The following is a 19,164-nucleotide window of genomic DNA, read 5'->3' as shown; positions in this document are numbered from 1 at the left end:
GTTTCCGTCTGTCTGTCTGTCTATCTATCTGTATCCATTTTTATTAGACACGTAATCTCCGAAACTGCTGGACCGTTTGTTGTCAAATTTTGTATGTATGTTAGAAATATCATGTAGATGGTTAAATGCTAACCAAAATTTGGCTAATCATCCCCACCAACAATTTGATGACGTCATCTCGCAAATTTATAATAAAAAGTTGTTTTAATTTTATAAAATAAGATCCTCCGTACTTGTGGTGTGTGAATTCATGTCGAATGTTCACCCTGTACATCCAGAATTTTTGAAAAAATTTAAAATTGAACAATATTTTGCAATATAATTGTGAAACTGCAAAACCAGTTGCTCAGAAATGTTGTAAATATTTTAAGGTGATCGTATCTTGGTAAATCGTTAAGCAAAATTTATTCTTTTAACCTCCCAAAAAACTAATTTTGCCGAATCTAAAATGTGCAACATATGATGAATCCATACTTGGGATTTATCATTGTATTAAAAGTTTTTAAATCTCTTATACAGGGTGATTAAAAAAAATTACTGAATGAGTCAATTTATTCTATTGATTAAATTCGGGAACTCCGTTTTCCCGAAAATTTGGGAATACAAAATTGTTATAATTCGTATTACACTGCACCTATCCAAAGTGATATACGTGTCTTTGGAAAAATGTTGATGACGTCATCACAAGATCTTTTTCATTTGGAACACAGCACGCTTCTTTACCTTTACTTTACCGCTACATACATATTTTTCTTTTAACTTATAAGGATTCTCATAAAAAAAAAATAAAATTCGCAAAGTCCAATTTTATAATATTTCGAAAAAGCTTGAGGTTTATTGTACTTTAGGGGCGAGGGAAGTTCTGTCGAAATAACTTTGGGCCAATTTTTATTTTTTTATAATTATTTATGAGGGACATTTAAAAAAATTGTTTGACTTTGCTTCGGAGGCAATGGAAATTCTGTCTAAATAACTTTATGTAATTTTTATTTCTCTTGCGTAAGGCAAGGAAGTATTGTAATCGAGTCCATCGGGCGACTGACTACTTTTATGTTTTCTCGACGTTTCATGACTCTCAAAATACGAATAAGTTTGTCCTTTTCGTCTGTCTGTTTGCTGTCTGTCCGCGTCAATTTTTATTACACAGGTAATTTTCTAAGCTACCGGATCAATTGTTGTCAAAGTTTATATGTATATTAACCCTATTTGTGGTTTATGAATTCGTATTGAGTTTTTACTAAAGGCATCCATATCTGTGTAAAAAATTTAAGTTTGAAAATCTTGCAAATATTTTAAAATTATCAAAAGAATGGAAGATCGTTAATCAAAATTTTTCCATTTACGATCTTCCTAAAAATTGACGACGTCATCTTACAATTTTGTCGAATAAATGTTAGTTAAATTTTATAAAATGACATACCTATATGTTTATGAATCCATCTTGATTTTCAACCCTAGACATGCAAATTTTTGCAAAAAGATCAAAATCTTGTAACAACATTTTGCAGTTTAACTTTGAAAGGGCAAAACCTAAAGCTATGAAATCTTGCAAACGTTGTACTGTTGTTGCAAGTATAGTAAATGTTTGATCAAAATTTACTCGTTTATATATCCTCCCAAAGAAAGTTGATAACTTTGTCTCAAATTTTTACCGAATAAATCTAAAAATGCATAGACTCAAGAGCCTATACTTGTGGTTTATCAATATATTCACATTTTTACTTCGTGAGCGTAGGCCTAGGAAGTATAGTAATCGGGTCCATCGGGCGACTTGCCACTTTCATGATTTCTAGATGTTTCATGACCCAGTAAGAAAAAGTCTGCCTGTCGTCTGTCCGTCTGTCCTTTTGTCTGTGCCGATTTTAAAACGCAAACTAAAGTTTGACTAATCATCCCCACCATTAATGGGAAGATGTCATCTCCAAAATTTACAACAATAGACTTTTGTAAATTATCATAAAATAAGATATTCATTATTCATGTACTTGTGATGTACGAATCCGTGTTGAGTTTTTACTCTCGAGTTCTAGACTAGACATCCAGATTTCTGAAAAAAAAAAAATGAATATTGTATAACAACATTCTGCAATCTAACTTTGAAACTGCAAAACCCAATGCTCTAAAAACTAGCAAACGTTTTAAGGTCGTAATTATGGTAAATGGTAAATGGTTAATCAAAATCTATTCATTTGTTCTCTCAGTCATCTTAAAGTTTTGTCTGATAATTCCTCCTTGAAATATGCAACATACTATGACTTTATACTTGTGGTATCAAAACACTCATAGCTTTTAGAATTATTTATACTTACAGGGTGTCTCAAAAAATTAATGAATGGGGCAATATATTTTATTCATTAAATCAAGAATTACCCCTGAAAATTTGAGAATACAGTACTGTTGTGCTGTTAGTATATTATACTAACTTACTACACTTCATCTGCTGTGATTGATATATGTGTCCTTGCTAAAATGTTGACGACGTCATCAAAAGATGTTTATATGGAAAAACTCACTAGAAACATATGCATATTCGTTGTATGTGCTTTAACAATCCACACATATATTAATTTTACCTAATAGGAGTCATCATAAAAAAATACTCAAAGTTAAATTTGATAATTTTTCGAAGCTGTATTTTGTACTTTAGGGTCGAGGGAAAGTCGAAATAACGTTTGACTAATTTTGTAAATTCATTTAACAGAGGTCTGGAACCACCTACAGTTTCATGTTAGATATGAATAGATATATTATATGAACCGATATACAGCAATATTTAAATTTTCTCAGTGTGATCTTTATGCAATGAAAGTTAAATTAGTTAATTATAAAATTATATATTTTAAATAAACTTTCAAGGTGGTGGTCATTAAACAAATTGGGAAGAAAGTCGTCAAAAGTAGGTGATACTTTAAATTAAAAAAACCCAATAGGCGGTTTTAGGTTAAAATCCCAAGCACAGGTAACAATTTTTATTTAAAATTTAAATATGATCTAAATTTAATTAGTAGCATATACATAATAAATTTACCCAAATTGATGGGAACAAATGTGTTAATTTTTAAGTCTACGTTTCGTTTTTTTAATTCAATCTTCTTCAGGATTAATTAACTTCAGTGTGTTACATAATTGGTTAGTTTCTAACCAGAAAACCCATTTTGGTTAGTTTGGCTCTGAAGAAGTTTGGAAAAAAGAAACTAAAAATATTTATATGACATTCAACAAATGGGAAATAAATTGATTCTATAAATTTTACTTCAAGTGAGAAAAAGGGGTCGACAGTAAGATTGCCACCAGAACAATTTCGACGCTAAGTACGGATTTCAAAATGTCATTTAGTACAACTCTCACAGTAAAGTATATTTTTGGTATTTTCGTAAAAGACGTAAACAAATAACATTTCTGGTATTAGGCCTATCGGGGCACGAGGCAGCTATAATACTACAAAAATATCTACATGTGATACGAGTTATATAAAAAAAATGGTCAAAATATTGCTTCGCAGCTTTCGTGAAATACATACGTCTGTTCAGTTTTACATAACAGACGTGAAACTCATGAGTTTATGACATTAACGTCATAGAACGGGCCTTGCAGAGTTAAATTAACAAGACCTTTTTTTAGACCAATATTTTTAAAATCAAAGCTTCGTAGGCGCACCTCGCAGACAATTTTTGTGAAAAATGAGTGTGATCCCTCAGGCTAAGGGATGAAACGCTCATTCGAGTAAACTCGGGTTGAGAGTCGAGCGAGCCAGGGGAAGGCAATCGCTGCACTCACCTAATCAAAGTTTAAATAATGTTATCGAATTCACCCATGAAAATTTGCTCATTTATGCAACAACAACGTCTACACGGTTCAATGGGGACTTACATCAGTTACTGATGATTTTGCGTGGGGATGTCGATGTGGATTACTCAAAAGAAAAATCAGTCTTAACTGCTGTTTTTAAACCACATTGAATTTAAATGTATCGAATGACCCATCGAAGTTCGTGTGGTCCTAAGCAGACTCGCTTTTTTTACATAAAATACAGAATAATCAAAAGTATCTAAACAGGTTTAACAAATATAAACGAATCTACTGAAGAGGTCCCGGGTGGGTTAGGTAGCTTCCTGCTTTCCCGCTACACCTTGGGTCGTGGGTTCGATTCCCGCCTGGCTCTGGGTGTTGTGCATGTCCCCCGTTCCCCTGTAAATGGGCCACCGGCCTGTAGGGAAACCTAATCATATATATATATATAAAGTTATTGCCTATTTTATTGAAAGTTTCCATATACCCTGTAGTGCGTAGGTATTTTGTAATTTAGAAGGATATGGACGGAGTTTATTTAGTATTTGCTGTTACTATACATTTGCTAAGTGAAAAGTTTTTTGTAGAAAGGTTGATATTTAATAATAAATGAAAACTGTGCTGTTGATAAAACCATTTAGACGCAATACCGTCACACATTTTCATGAAAAATGAAAAATTTTCTAAATCTCCCTAATTTATTACATACCGCAGCCATGATAAATATAGATCATTTACGAGTAGATTTTCGACACTCCCCCCATTTTTCCAGCTAGCGGTGGTGGCAGTTTTGAAATATTTAAAAGAATTTAAGTGGATGCTTTATGGTGAACAGGCAATTTTACCGTCGGTATATCATTTGCGCGGATAAAAAGACGTGCCATGCGCCCACAACTCCTGTTCTACCACCGGATCCAGAATTGCCACAATCAGTTCCTTGACCTCCACCTTCCATAAAAAAGTGCATCAATGAACGGATATCAGAAAACAAAAACTACGAAAAGAAACCAAGGATCTGATGGCGGAAAAGGTGAAAAGACACATTGTGGTTCAACAACCCAGCTTAAAGTTTGAAGAAGCCGTGCTGGAAGCTACAGAATGCATCCGTTGGGGAAATTGCTTAATTGTTCTACGTATTCCTGAGTCTGTGGGTGAAGTCAAACAGCGTGAGCTATCTGGTCATCAATCCGTAAAGGAAACTATTTCGAAAATTTTACTCTGTCATGAAGAAGCGTCGTGTGCAATCGTCGGTCGATTGGGTAATAAAGCTAACCCTTCTCAACGACACATAGTTGAAACTGTTTCCGTAAATCGTACAATCGGTACCGGCATTGCGACATTTGACTAAGTAATAAGTAGAGAGCGGATTTATAAGCACAAAAAAATTAAGAATAAGCGCTTAAATAAGCACAACATTTTCAATAAAAAAGTTTTATTTTAAGCAAAAAAGCATTAAATAAGCATAACATTTTCATTAAAAAAGTTTTATTTTAAGCAAAAAAGCATTAAAAACATAATCATATTACAAATCAAAGAACACTTCTTAGAACTTTGGATAAAATATAATTACAATAATCCTAGACTTTATATTTTACACACGTATTTCAGTTTTCTTTAAAACAATTTATGATTGTAATATGTTCCAAGTTGTCCACTGTAAAATTTTTTCGCCGATCATTTAAAATGTGTTTAAAATTGGAGAATGTGCGTTCTACATCCACACTCGTTGTTGGCGCAAATTTGAATTTTGCAACTAATGTTGAATCTAACTCCAAATTTTCCACCTTCTGGCCTTGTAAAACACGAGCAACGTCGGAAAGAACACCGAAACCTGCATTTTTATTTAACACTTCGTCAAGTTTTTGAAATACTCTAGTACCAATATCACCCCTTACTGCGTTTGCTTGTTGTTTAAATTCTTTTACTAAGTTTATGGCATCTACCAACAACATGTTGGGTTTTTCTAACTTTTCTATTACCTCACATACGAATTGATAATTGCTTCTTAGAAAAGCTAGATCTTGTCGCAAATATTTGTTTTCCAAAATATTTATGCAATATTTAATCGATTGAGAAGAATCTTCGCTAAACTCCGTAACTACTTCCTCAAATTCTTTGATATATTTGTCAATATAAAATGTGGCCTGTAACCATGTTCCATACCTCGTTATAATCGGCTCTGGGGGCAATGGTATGTTTGGAATTTTTTCCTTAAAATGTTGCACTCTTAGTGGGGCTTTAACAAAAATCTTTTTACCATTTGCCACTAATTTATAAACAGTAGGAAACTCCAAACGTATTCCTTCAGCCACTCTGTTTAAACCGTGGGCAATGCAAGTAGAGTGAATTAAATTGGGGTACAATATTTTTTGATTATTCCCTGCTTTCAACATATAACGAGCTGCATCCGAGATCATCAATAAAATTTTATTTGCCGGTACGGTATTTGGCAAAAATAGTGACGTAAGACTGTCATTTACAAATCTGGTAATCGTATTGCCATTTGTTTTATCTAACATTTTCAAACTTACAACATACCCTCGACTAGGGAAATTTTCATTTAAAATTCCAACAATTAAACTTGCCACGTATCTTCCACAACTATCGGTTGTTTCATCGACAGCGAACCATAAATAATTATCTCCAATGCGATGTTTAACTTCGTTGTAAACTTGCTGAAACACTGGGCCTACATAATTTTTTCGGAGAGTACTTTCAACCGGAATATGTCGATTGCAGAGTTTTTCAAGGAATTCTTGAAGAGGGCCTTTCTCCAATTTTTTTAAAGGTATATTGGACTGGATCATCATTTTACATAAATCGAAATTAAACTGAAACTGCTCATCTTTTGTGGAAGTAGATGCAACAGATTCATGTATGGTCTGCTGTTTAATTTTAGAAACTTCAAACATTTTCTTCCTTTCTACATGAAGAGTCGTTCTGACATGTTGCGTCACGTTATATTTTTTATCACTTTGAATCTAAAACAACGTACATATGCAGGATTAACAAAGGAAAATAGATAAAAAAAAATTAGTGGGCTTACGGTTTTCACACATGCTCTGCAGAATATTTTGTTGTTTTCTAATTTTAATTCTGGAAAATCCCTTATCCACTCATCCGGCGTCGATTTTACTTTCGGCATTCTTTTAAAATATTAGTAATATTACCAAAAAGAACTCAACATGAAACAAGGGAAAACCAAGTATAACACTGTACTACGACAGATGCGATAGACTGATGGTTGTGAAATAAACGGTTCATTTACTTAAAAGTTTCCATTAGAAAAATTTTAAGGTAGATAGTTGGGTACAATAATCCTTTTTTCTAGAAAATCTTCAACGGTCTTGCCGCAAAATGCCGAAAAAGAACATCTGGTTAAAAGCTTTAATTCATTATCAACGGAAGTAAGGATTTAAAGTCATAAAATCTATGGAGTATTTTTCCAATCCTATAATAAAATTTTATTACCCAAACGACCGGAACCTATTCACAGAAAGGGTCTTGAGTAAGTGTACTTCAATGGTCAAGTCCAGGTAAAATGCATACGATACGATACGGCTAACTAACAAGTATTTGTCATCCCGACAAGGCCGGCATTTGAACAAAATATGCATTAAAACTCATATTCGTCGAAAAAAGCATTAAATAAGCATATAAGTTTTAATATGCATAAAATTGAAAAAAAAGCAAATAAGCATTAAAAAAAAAATGTGTCAAATGACTCCAAATAGTATCATAGTTACAGATATAAAAAAGTTTTGAAGTGCTTACATTTTTCACAAAAAGCATTAAACCTAGAAATCCGCTCTCTAGTAATAAGGCTCAGTCAGAATAATTCTGTAAAATTCGGTACGTGACAATATTTTGCATTTGACCACGTTAATAGTAAAGGAAATTGGGTGTTGCCTGAGTACAATTTTGGAGTAAATTTATAACGAATTGAATTAAGGTGTTCTTTGCCGGTCAACGTGATATTTAATTTTTTTGTTGCCGAAAAAATATATACATAAAATTATTGTTTAAACTTGTTTGAAGTTTTATGTTGATTTTGCGAGTTTTATTGTTTTTTATGGCAACCATTATAAGCTAAAATAAAAATATGTATCTAATGTTGGAGTAAAGGTAAAGAAACGTGTTAACCGTTTGTTACAAGTGAAGTTTTCTATTACAAAATTTTGTGTTGGTGTCATCCATATTTTTGCAAGGACATGCATCTATCAGTTTGGATAGATGCATTGTAAAACTAATAATATTCTCCTATTGTATTATTGTTATTATTGAATAGTGATTTATAATCAATAAAATAACGAAATAATTTAATCACGTCTGCCTGATGTAATAATAACAGAGGTGCGACTGAAGACTGAACTGAAAATCATTTATTGCATTTGTAATTTAAGAAAACTCGCGATAACACTTATCAATCTGTAGACGTGAGAGTAAAACAGAAACTAAACTAAATGTTTTCTACGAATTGGTACAACCGGATCACAATGCCGACGGTTCAGATTTTTTTATTGCTCTGACTTCGGCTTATTGAATGAAACACTACATTTTATTTTGATTTTCGAAGTTGTAATTCACATTTGGTTAATTATAACTTGTGTAGATCTAGGGGAGGCTCAGCATCCCCTAGCCTCCCCTTAGCTATGGCCTTGTCTAGGTGTTATGAAATATCTAGAAAATATGAAAGTGTTTATGTTTATACATTGGAAGAATGTCATGTTGAAATTAGTTTGATTTGAATAAGTTTGTCCCCTCAAAACAGAGGATCAAAACTATTAAGTAGTAAGCTATAATCGACAAAATATTCTGCATATCTTATAAACTCTTCATACTTTGCACATTTTAGGTCGAATTTATTCGGCAAAATTTTGGGATAACGTCATCAATTGGGGGGGGGGGGGGGATATAAACAGGTTTATTTTGATTAACAATTTGCAGTGACTTCAAAACGTCCAGGAAGATTTTAAAATGCAAAATGGTTTTAAGGGTAATGGAAGTAACTGCAGACACGGGGATGCGATTTATTTGCAAACAATGTGATGTCTGATGAATGATGATGAAATCTGTTCTAAATCTAGCTCTTTTTAGAAATTCTGGAAAGATAAAAATAATATGAAAGGTCTTCCAAATATGTATAATGAAATATAACAATGAAACATCAGTTGAGCATCCAATTTATTTACTGATTATTTTAAAACAGTTTTATAGAAATTCGCAAACCAGTGTTGATTATTCTAAAATAAAAGTGAACTGCACAACATACTTCAATTTGAGTTTGTTTTTGTTAAGTGAAATATTGAACGCTATTCTTAGTTTAAGGTCTGCTAACAGTGTGGGACTTTTCGAAATTTTAACAAGATTTTTGGTTGTTTGTGTATTCAATCTTTCTAAACCCATACCTACTTTTTTGTTCAATTTATCCATTTCTCGGGGCTTGGTTTCGAACATCTGGAAAAAAGTTATTAGTTCTTATTTTTAAATCTGGAAACAGAGAACTCGTCACAATCAATAGGGGAGTGTGTATTCATTCAGTCGGTTATTCCCAAGCTTTTAGACAAACTTATATCTTACAATTAAAAATATCCTGTTGCACTGGGTGATTTTGTAAATTTCTGCTTTAACTGCCCATGACGCTTATGTCAGCAGTGAAACGTGTTGCATCACTTCAACTTGAAGGGTGTATTTTGGATTGCCTGAATATCCAGCCTCATTTCAATAAAGCTAGGTTATTCAAAGTTGATGCCACCAATATTTCAAATGTTTTAGAAATCATAACAAAATCTTTTATTTATGACAATTTAAATTATAAATACCACATTTACTTTACTTGGAATTGATTCTTCGTTTCATATTTTCAAACACTAACGTCAGCGTCAGCGTCATGACTCATGAGTAACTATTGCAGAAAATTAAAAAATCACACGGTTGTTGGTTCGGGTGCGCCACAAGATTCGTGGTGGTGTACTATAATTCTTTTATTTATTTTAATAATTTTCAGACTTATTTCTTTTGGTAGATGACTAAAATGCGTATAAAATAATTAAGAATTTAAATAATTGCATGTTATTGCAAAGAAATTTGGCAGCCATTTTTCCGCCGTGTTTTTCTAGTGATGTGGGTGTTAACTTTGCTAAATCTTACAAAATTTCGTTTGATAAATTGAATTCATTTGTTGAGTTATATTTATAACATAGATAATCCAAAATATATCGTAAAAGTTTCGAAAATACGTGACCTAGGCGTCTTATTCGACCGAAAAGTTAGGTTTGTCTTTCATATACAATTGATTGTTAATAAATTACTAAGAAGGTTGGGTGTTGTACTCGGGTATTAAATGAATTTGATGTTCAAATATATTAAAAATATATTGTTCTTTAGTACGCTCTATTCTGGAATTTGCTAGCTTGATATGATTACCACAGTACTTGTATATCAGTAATGTTAGGATGACTGAAAAAGTTCAAGATAATTTCCAACGTCGTTTTGTTTGAAAAATGGGTTTTAGCCCTAGGATTACTCTTACCACTTAATTAGTAATATTTTACATTTAGATTCCCGTGAAATAAGTAGAACAAAGACATACTTAAGTTTTACATATAATATTTTTATTCTACATATTTTAGAACCATAATCATGTTTATAAGCACCCAAATGCGGGCATAAATTGGTCTTTATGGCCCAAATCAGTCAAAAATTGCTAATTGATTGATTATTCATTTACATTAATTAATTATTCAAACAAGCTTGGATATGATAACATTTTTATTAAAGTTGGAAAAATAATATTTCATCAAATCATTCCCTGGCCGACTTCAAATTCTTCTAAAATTTCTTTTGAATAAAAGTTTTCCGCTTCTTCAGTTTGCATAAACAACGTGGTATCCACAACAATATCAAAATAATAGCCAGCTATGTATTAAAGCTCGCATCGACACAATTCATACAATTTTGACGGAAATACTCAAAATTTCCTTAAACATATTTTAGAACCTAAAATAAAATAAAACGTTGTATGTACCAAGGGCATAATTGTCGATTGTGGCCCTCGGGAAATTAAAAGCCCTCCTTCGTCGGGCTTTAAACATTCCCTCGTGCCATAATCTCCCTAATTATGCCTTTAATACATACATAACTATTAAGTAATGGCGACTGTTTCCAGTTTTTGAGTTTGTTTTCTATCAACTGTCCCTCAAAAATAGTACGAAGCAGCCCGGTTTTCAGCTCCAAGCTCCGCAGGACCAGTTATGGATTTTTATCATCATTTCAGTGGCGGGAATGTCCCGAGTTGTGAATGTATAATTATAAAGAGTCTATTAAAATCCTTAGTGTCACAGAGATGCTTCACAACATCCATATTTAAAGAGTTAGCAGTACAACAAGATTTTATGCACAGAATAGTTAAGCTATTTTTTCTTTTTCCTCGTTTACTTCATTCTTTATGCTAGTCAAAATTGTTGTTGTAATTTAGATATGATGCGGGTTTAACAAAGCTTATTTATTTATGTAATTCTGATTTATAGAACGGAATGACAAGCTTAAAATAAAAAAATTTCAAACAATGGATTTCAGTGTAGAACAAGATATTTTCGATGCGATTGTGTATTATCCCAGTAGCATCTCTGAAAATGGATATCAGATCCTGCCTGAAGGAATAAATTTTTAGCCAAGTTTTCCGGGTGTGAAGGCGATCACTCTTCTTTATAGAAGCGTATCAATAACGATCTGCTAAGGCAAGAACAGTGCACAGTGCCATGACCTGATGCGTCTCGGTCGCGGTTTCTCACAGACGTTTCATTTGTCCAGTTTTTTCCACGATACCCTTAATTCTGCATAATTCCCTACATTATTACATTAGATTTAAATTATTTCTATAGCCACTGCACGATGATGACTTAACTGGTGCTACTTTCCACAAGATAGAGCTACAGCCCATGCTGCAAATGCAGTAGGAAATTATCTGCTACAACCCTTTAATAACAGAATAATGTGCACAGAATTGAAAAGATTATGAACTATTGCATTAACATAAATCAAAAAATGTTCCAGAATATATATGAAAATAGTAACAGAAAAATAATAATCTGTTTGGTGCAAAATGGAAGAAGACATTTTCAAATGTTAGTGTGTGTGCCATTGAAGATGACAATTTGAAATGGAAGGCATTCGTCTTAGGTGATGATTTTGATAAAATAGGTACTTAATTTACTAGTTAAATGTTGAAACATACACATATTGTATTTAAAGTTTAACGCTTTATATAAAGCTAGACATATTTAACCATAATGCACTAACTCATTTGTTTTAATCAACATTGAATACTGTGGTCAAGAATATTTTACAGTAACTCATTTGTTTTAATCAACATTGAATACTGCGGTCTAGAATATTTTAATATTTTAACTATACTTACGTTGAACTAAAATTCATAAATAAACATCGAATTCAGTTTGAGTGTAAAAACGAAAATTTAATTCAAAAACTCTATTACAACTAATTACAAGTCTATTGTCCATACTTTTATTAGTTAGCTTACTTCTAATATCTTTGCTTTTAAAGACCTAGTTTGAGATTTCAGTTTATCAAAAGTTTAAACAAAAATACTAGGATTAAAGCTACAAACATAAAAGAGAATTGTTTCATTAAGACTTTGTTTTTTTTTTGTTTTGAAAAAAGAAAACTATTCTGATTGTAATTCAATAGTGTAGTAGTACCTATTAGTATTACTATGCATATCTTTTATTAATTCGTTAAGTAATTTTTTCGAAAAGCCAACATTGTGGTTAGAATTACATAATAAAAAAATTGCTTGAAACAGTAAAATAACAAGTTAAAAATTTGTTGTAAAAGATTAAAACCAAAATCAAAATATTCCAAAAATTATCACGACTTTTTGAAACTTGCTGATCAGGAGTAATATACTCGTCATTATAATAGGAGGTGTAGGGCTTCCTTGTTAGCACATTGCGGAAGGATACATAGAAAATCCTATCGAGAATTAGAAAAAGCGGTTACCGAAATTGCAATATAATACAGCATAAATCTGTTAAAATTTAGTATTTTTGATTACAATATGTAGATGTATTCTGACTTTTTTGGTTTTAAGTGATATTTTCAGCATGGGATGCAATTTGATAATGTAAGTAAGTTATTTTGAGAGTTTCAATATACAGAGGCTTTGTTTTTGAGGCGCAACATAAAATTTTTTTTTAACCTACTATTCTGACTGGCACTCATCTTCCTAAATTTTACAAGTAAATTTTAAGGTATTTTTGAAATGAAATGCGACGTTGCCAAAGTATTTCAGTTTTTTATGGTGGAAAGGCCCACAAAAAATCGTAATAGGGTTATTTAATATTTTAGGGATAGATAAACAAAGGTATGCGCTGTGTTATAGAACCAATAAAACAGATTCTTGCTATTAGAGCGATGTGATATGGAACAGTAAATATTTGTAGCGATAAAGCACTAGATTAAATACAGACATATGTGCAACAGGTGTCACTAAAGTAAAGTGTCAACATATTCAGTTTTTACTTCCCGAGCGTAAGCCAAAGAGGTACCTACGAAAAAGCCGGTCTCCCGTTTCCGTCTATGTCAATTTTTATGAGACAGATAATTTCCGAAACTACTGGATCGATTAATGTCAAATTTTACCTAGACATCCAAATTTTTGAAAAAAAAATCATAATTCAATAACAACATTTTACAATTTAATTTTGGAATTGCAAAACCGAAATCTTTTAACGTGATGTTAGGTATAGTAAATAGTTAATTCAATAAGGGATATTATTAGGGTAATTAAGGTATTATCCTAGACAAGCAAATTTTTTGGAAAAAAATTACAATTTAACTTTGAAATTGTAAAACCAAAAGGAGTAGTTTTCCTTCATAACAAATACTCATCGTCCAATGCCGGACCTGCTAGTTTTTGACCTCCTAGGAGTTGTTTTTTCCGGTGATTTTCATGCGCGACGATGACTCATCATCGGTGACGGCGGTCGGACGGCGTTCGCTAAAGAAAAGCCTGGAAGCGGAAGTCGCGATGGGCACTTTAGAAAAACCTCGACCACGGAACATCTAGAAAAGAAGTATGGGTTTAAAATAGCCACCTTCAGGAACGTTAGTTCAGTCAAGACGGGGTCCAGTCAGGGCGCCGGAATTATTTTGTATATAATCGGTGTGTAGTTAGCCGTGTAAATTTGAGTTAGTAAGAAATAAATTGTTGAATTTTATCCACGCCGATTTTATTCACCGATCATCGTAACAATACCTTAGTGTCCATAAATCGATCACTAGTTCTTAGATTAATACCACTACGAACGTTTGAATTAATTTTTTACTAGGCCCTCTAGTCTGGAAGCTCTGCGACTACAATTTTTAGAACATACTTGCTCTTGTAAAATATTAATATTATTGGTTACTGATCTTTCGTGTATATTTGCAGAGTAGAGAAATTATCTGTATTTGTTGTTTTTAATTATATACCTGAGAATTTGGGAAAATATATTATATTCGTGTTACGAACGTGATGATGCTTTACTTTCTTAATACAGTACACCCCAATATTAATTATTTTCAAATTGTTGTTTTTACAAAGAGCGTAATTGTAGGCAGTTTTTAGTGCTGACCATCTGATGAATATTCATTGTAGATTTGCATATGGAATAAATTATCAATAGTAATATCCTGAGCGTATGTCAAATTGTCCACAGTTTTAATTTTCTGGAGTAGGCATATGCGAAGATATTTTGTAGATTATTTCTTAAAAAAAAAGTCATATATTTATCGATCTGCTCCAATAACATTAAAAGATTAACGTAATTTACGTAAAAATGATGAAAAATCAAATAATTTCTGGATATGTATTTATGCAAATTTTTGCATGATAACGTAAACAGTGGAAGGTAAAAATGCATTCCCACTCCAGTAGCTTTCGCAAAACCGATATGGAAATAAATAGTTTGACTCCTGTTAACAGTAAAAAATGAAAAGAACAGAGTTAGAACGCAAAAGTATCCTTACTTGTACATGTAATAATTATTGTACCTTTCAAAAATTAAACCTACCTTTTGCACGTGTGCAAATCCACTATTGAAACATTAGATGAATTTTAACGTCCCTGCCCAAAAAGTATGTATAGTAGTCCTAGAGTGAGTTCGTTTTTATGGCCTGCAAACTCAAGTACCACAAGCATTAGGAGTTCTACTGAAAATGTAAATAGCAGTGCCATAAACCATCTCAAGAATTTCAAAATGGGTGTGGACAAAATTGGCCTATTGTAGAGGAACTTAACGAAGTTACTCTGGGACTACTATAAATGAAGTGACCTTTGTTATCGACACGATGTGTTTACCTAAAGGAACATCGAATCGTAAATTTATGTATTATATTAATCCAATTTCAGAATAACTAGTTCGTAAACCATGTTTCCAATTGCCATGACATTAAACCCGATCACGAAATTCTTGTAAGTAATTATAAAGAGTGCATAATACAATTATAGTTTTTTTTTCAGTTCCAACCATTTACTGAATAATGTATACCATAATAATTTGAATATGCATAAATGTCACCATTTACGGCTGTATAGTTACAATTATGTATTCTGACGTGTGTGAAGTAACAACGCATTTCAATTAATTATTCATATAAATACTGGTTACTTAATTCAATATTACGGAGAAATTAAAACGCAAAACTCGGTTTATGCACCTGTACGTGTAACACTTGTAATAAATAATTTTAGTAATCAATTGAATGTAACAGTAACAGTACTCCTCGTCAATAAAATAATAAACAATCTGAGTTTGAATGACGTAATTTGAAATAAATCTTTCCTCGCAACGAGCTTCTTCTTTTCATCTGCATCTAGGACAATCAAAATCCTTAAAATTATGGGCGATAATGAAAGTTTTGCAGTAAAAAATCAATTTTAAATGCACTATATTCATAAAAGTAAAAATCCTCTTTTTGCGTTTTACATAAACACCAATTTTGACTCTCATCACTATTTTTTTGTAGATCCGTTTGGTCGTAACAAACTAAATTTCTCTCCCGAATGCGCAGTTCTCATCGAAATTATTATCGTAATTAAGGGTGGCAACCCTGAAGGTCGATTTTTCCGCCCGTCCAGTTTAATTATCTTTAATTAGTATGCACAGAGTGGCTTCCCTGTTTGCGTCACGATCAAGTAAGTACGCACAACGTTTTTCTTTTTCCAGATGACCAGATATACACACGCCGATTTCACAGATGACGACAGTGTAAATAGTGTACAGTTAACGGAAGGCATCAGTAGCAGTGCCACCCACATACGCTACCATGCTGGTACTAGCATCTGGAAGCAGAGGACCATGCTGGAGAAGGCCCTTTTAGTACTTGTAGCCACCCTCTTTTTCGTGATTGTCGTTCTTACGATTATTCTACATTCGGCGGAACACAGGATACGTGAGTCCAGAGTAAGTGACCGACAAAATGTAGTTAAAACAAAAACAAACAGTTAAATTAAAAAAATATATACGTATCATCAAAAGATTAAAAATTCTACTTGTCAGAAAAATAATCGTCAAAAATTTTACAAATGAAAAATCCAAATCACCCAACATATGATTTAAAACATTGACGTTATGTTAAGAACAATAACAAGAAAATATATAGTCTAGTTGCAATAAATATGCATACAATTTAATAAATACAAATGCATATTAAATACATATATATTAAGTACCATAAGACTTTTAAAAAAGTTTTGCTTAGAATAAGTTCGTTAACATAAAAATTCATCAAAGTTGTCACACTCCACGAAAGTGTCAAACGAAAAAAAATTAAATTAACATAAATATGTTAATAGGGTAAAAATTAATAGCTGACTGTAACGAATTTATTGACTGATGTCTGCGAGTAAAAATATGTACTGTATAAAATATGTGCACGATGAGTCACCGAAATTTGGAACATCCGTCTGTTCTTTAAGGAAAAATGTTATGCTTTTTTATTCTTTGTGATAAATTCAGAGACTGTATAGTAGGATCTGCAATTCTAAACCAAAAACTCCTGAGAAATATTTTAAATCGTTAATATTTTTTGTTCAGTCGTCAAGTAGTTACATTTCAAAGTAGCTAATATTTTACTTTGAGTTGTCCCTGCTACATTTCTAGATTTCTACCCTTCGTGGTATTTAACATAAATCATATTTCCTTCAGGATCAGCCAAAATAGTGGCCAAGCTTCCTCTAAAACAATGGTCAGTGTATTTCTGAAATTTTTCTTTTCACCCTATTTTTTTAATTTCGATATGGCTATATTTGAAGAATAATCGACAACTTGAATTCTTCTGAATGTGAAACGGGAAAAGTTTGCTCGGAATGGGTTTATGAGTACAGAATTTGCACCGCTGGCATATTTACAGCTTATATCACTAATCGTTACTTTGTCTAATTCTTTTCGTCAACAGGCTCCATCCGTGTAAAGTTGAAGTTAAGTAAAGTTATTATTTCGTGAGAAAAACCAGCTTGAAATGACATTTTCTTGTACTACAAAGTAACGATGATTTCGGCCACTTAAAAAGAAATGCAGTTTTAGGAACAATTTTGAAAATTAAGGAATTAATCTTAGCAGAAGGTGGGGCGGGGTATTCGAGCTAAGAGAAATCACGAACAAAATTTGTTAGTTTTTGGCAGTTCAGTTTAATTTTGTGTTTGAACATTGCGACAGAGGTTCGTTTATTTTCGTAGCCAGCCTGACTCAAAGCTCCTTGGTCCTGGTTTTGTTTTTAATAGGCAGGTTAAGTGTATTTATTTACATTGTTTGCCGAACAACATTTAAAAATTTGTTGATAGAAGCTCCTTTGAATCTTCATAGCAAACCCAAAATTTTCGCTTTAGGTCCAAAATTGAATTTTGACCCAGGTTACATGAAATTGTGTCGTGTTAAACACTGCGTAGGTATTTTTAATTTACTGAACATATATAAACCGTAACATTAATTTCAGCTATTGTTATTGTTAACACTGATAACCCAAACATCAATTCACATGTGAAAAAAATTCGAAAGCCCGCGAAAAATGAAAAAATTTGGCCTTGGCTGTGATCGTCCAACAAAATGGAACCCTACGTTGTGTTTGTTTTTTTGTGGCGGAATGCGTTCAGATGCAAGTGGTGGATCCCAAGGTTGGAAAAGTACCGCTAAATAAAACACCAAATATATGGAGGAAATTATTTATTCCTCTACTGACAAAAAATAAGGAAAAAAAAACTGCGACTAAGTTGCGCAGATTGAAGACCTTAGTGCTCAGCTACAAAAAAAAAAAACTCTCCAAACTTTGAATGAAATCAAATTAAACATTCTGAATCAATGCAACTGTTTGAATATCACAAATTTGATAAAAACAAAAAAAAATCTGAAGTAAAGTAACTAGATGCAAATACACAAGTTATTACGGACGTGTGGCGGCAAATTTGAATTGTGTCAACAAGAGAACAAAATTTTAATAAAATTATCGAACTATCTCAAGTTCAATCTAAAGCACAGTAAAATTACCCATATGGGCCGTTGTAGCACGAGCGGAGTTTGGGGCTCCTGGTCGTGGCTGTTCTCCTACCCACGACGGTGATTCTATCTATCTCAAGCATTGCCGCACAGCACCTCTCCATTACGAACATGCCGTCCGAGCAGCGTCACGTCATCTCCTGACTTCTATTCAAATCTGCGTCTTTTGTGGGCCTCGACTAGGAACCGCACCCTCCGCTTCTGTCACGTGTTTCGGTGTTATTTAACCTCAATTCCATTTAAATGTTCAATTTCTATGACTCTGATATTAAACTACAATTAAACAAGTGTTAAAGTTTCAAAAAGAGCAATAACAACATTTAAATTTGTCATACGCTCTCGTGAAATTTTTAAACAGCAAAGAATTCCTATTTGAGATTAAGATTGGACATCAGATAATTTATATGACGGAAACAAAAAAGCTAACTAAGGTTTATAAAAACAAAAAAAAAAGGTCTGGCGTGATGTGCAGACAGCAGAGTATGAAAATTAACGTTCAATTTAAGTTATACAACAAAGAAAATTACTGACGTTAAAATTATAAGATAGTGAAAAATTGCAAAGCTAACAAAATCACATGAGGACACACATTTTATGTCCATTGGAGTTATTGAAAAAGTGAAGTTATTCAGCTGCATTGCGGGCCATTATTATACATTCCCCCAAACAAACACAAAAAACATAACAAGCAATCTGGAGGTACAAAATGGTGTCGAACGAATGCGTAGTTCAAAAAAATACGTCGAAAATATGTCTCCCAGAATTGTGATCAATCCTGTGGCGCTGTGCAAATAATGGTCTAAATCAAAGGAATAAAATG

At 32.6% G+C, this 19,164-nt stretch overlaps 1 protein-coding gene across 4 annotated transcripts in view; it reads left to right on the top strand.

Annotated features, from left to right (window-relative positions):
- Positions 1 to 19,164, top strand: part of LOC135138927 (endothelin-converting enzyme homolog) — a 42,704-nt gene that overhangs the window by 13,658 nt on the left and 9,882 nt on the right. For 2 of the 4 annotated variants that reach the window (XM_064068963.1, XM_064068962.1), the window contains exons 2-3: positions 15,820 to 15,988; positions 16,051 to 16,256. In XM_064068963.1, coding sequence (XP_063925033.1) covers positions 15,952 to 15,988; positions 16,051 to 16,256 — 243 coding nt within the window. In that variant the 5' untranslated portion in view covers positions 15,820 to 15,951. Of the gene's footprint in view, positions 1 to 15,819; positions 15,989 to 16,019; positions 16,257 to 19,164 lie in introns of all 4 variants that reach the window. The other 2 variants (XM_064068961.1, XM_064068964.1) reach the window with 1 other exon arrangement.

This window comes from Zophobas morio, unplaced genomic scaffold (genome assembly GCF_036711695.1).
Source record: "Zophobas morio isolate AGI-343-1 ecotype UQ-CSIRO unplaced genomic scaffold, CSIRO_AGI_Zmor_V1 ptg000030l, whole genome shotgun sequence".
Taxonomy (NCBI): Eukaryota; Metazoa; Arthropoda; class Insecta; order Coleoptera; family Tenebrionidae; genus Zophobas; species Zophobas morio.
This window is presented reverse-complemented; position numbering and strand designations above follow the sequence as displayed.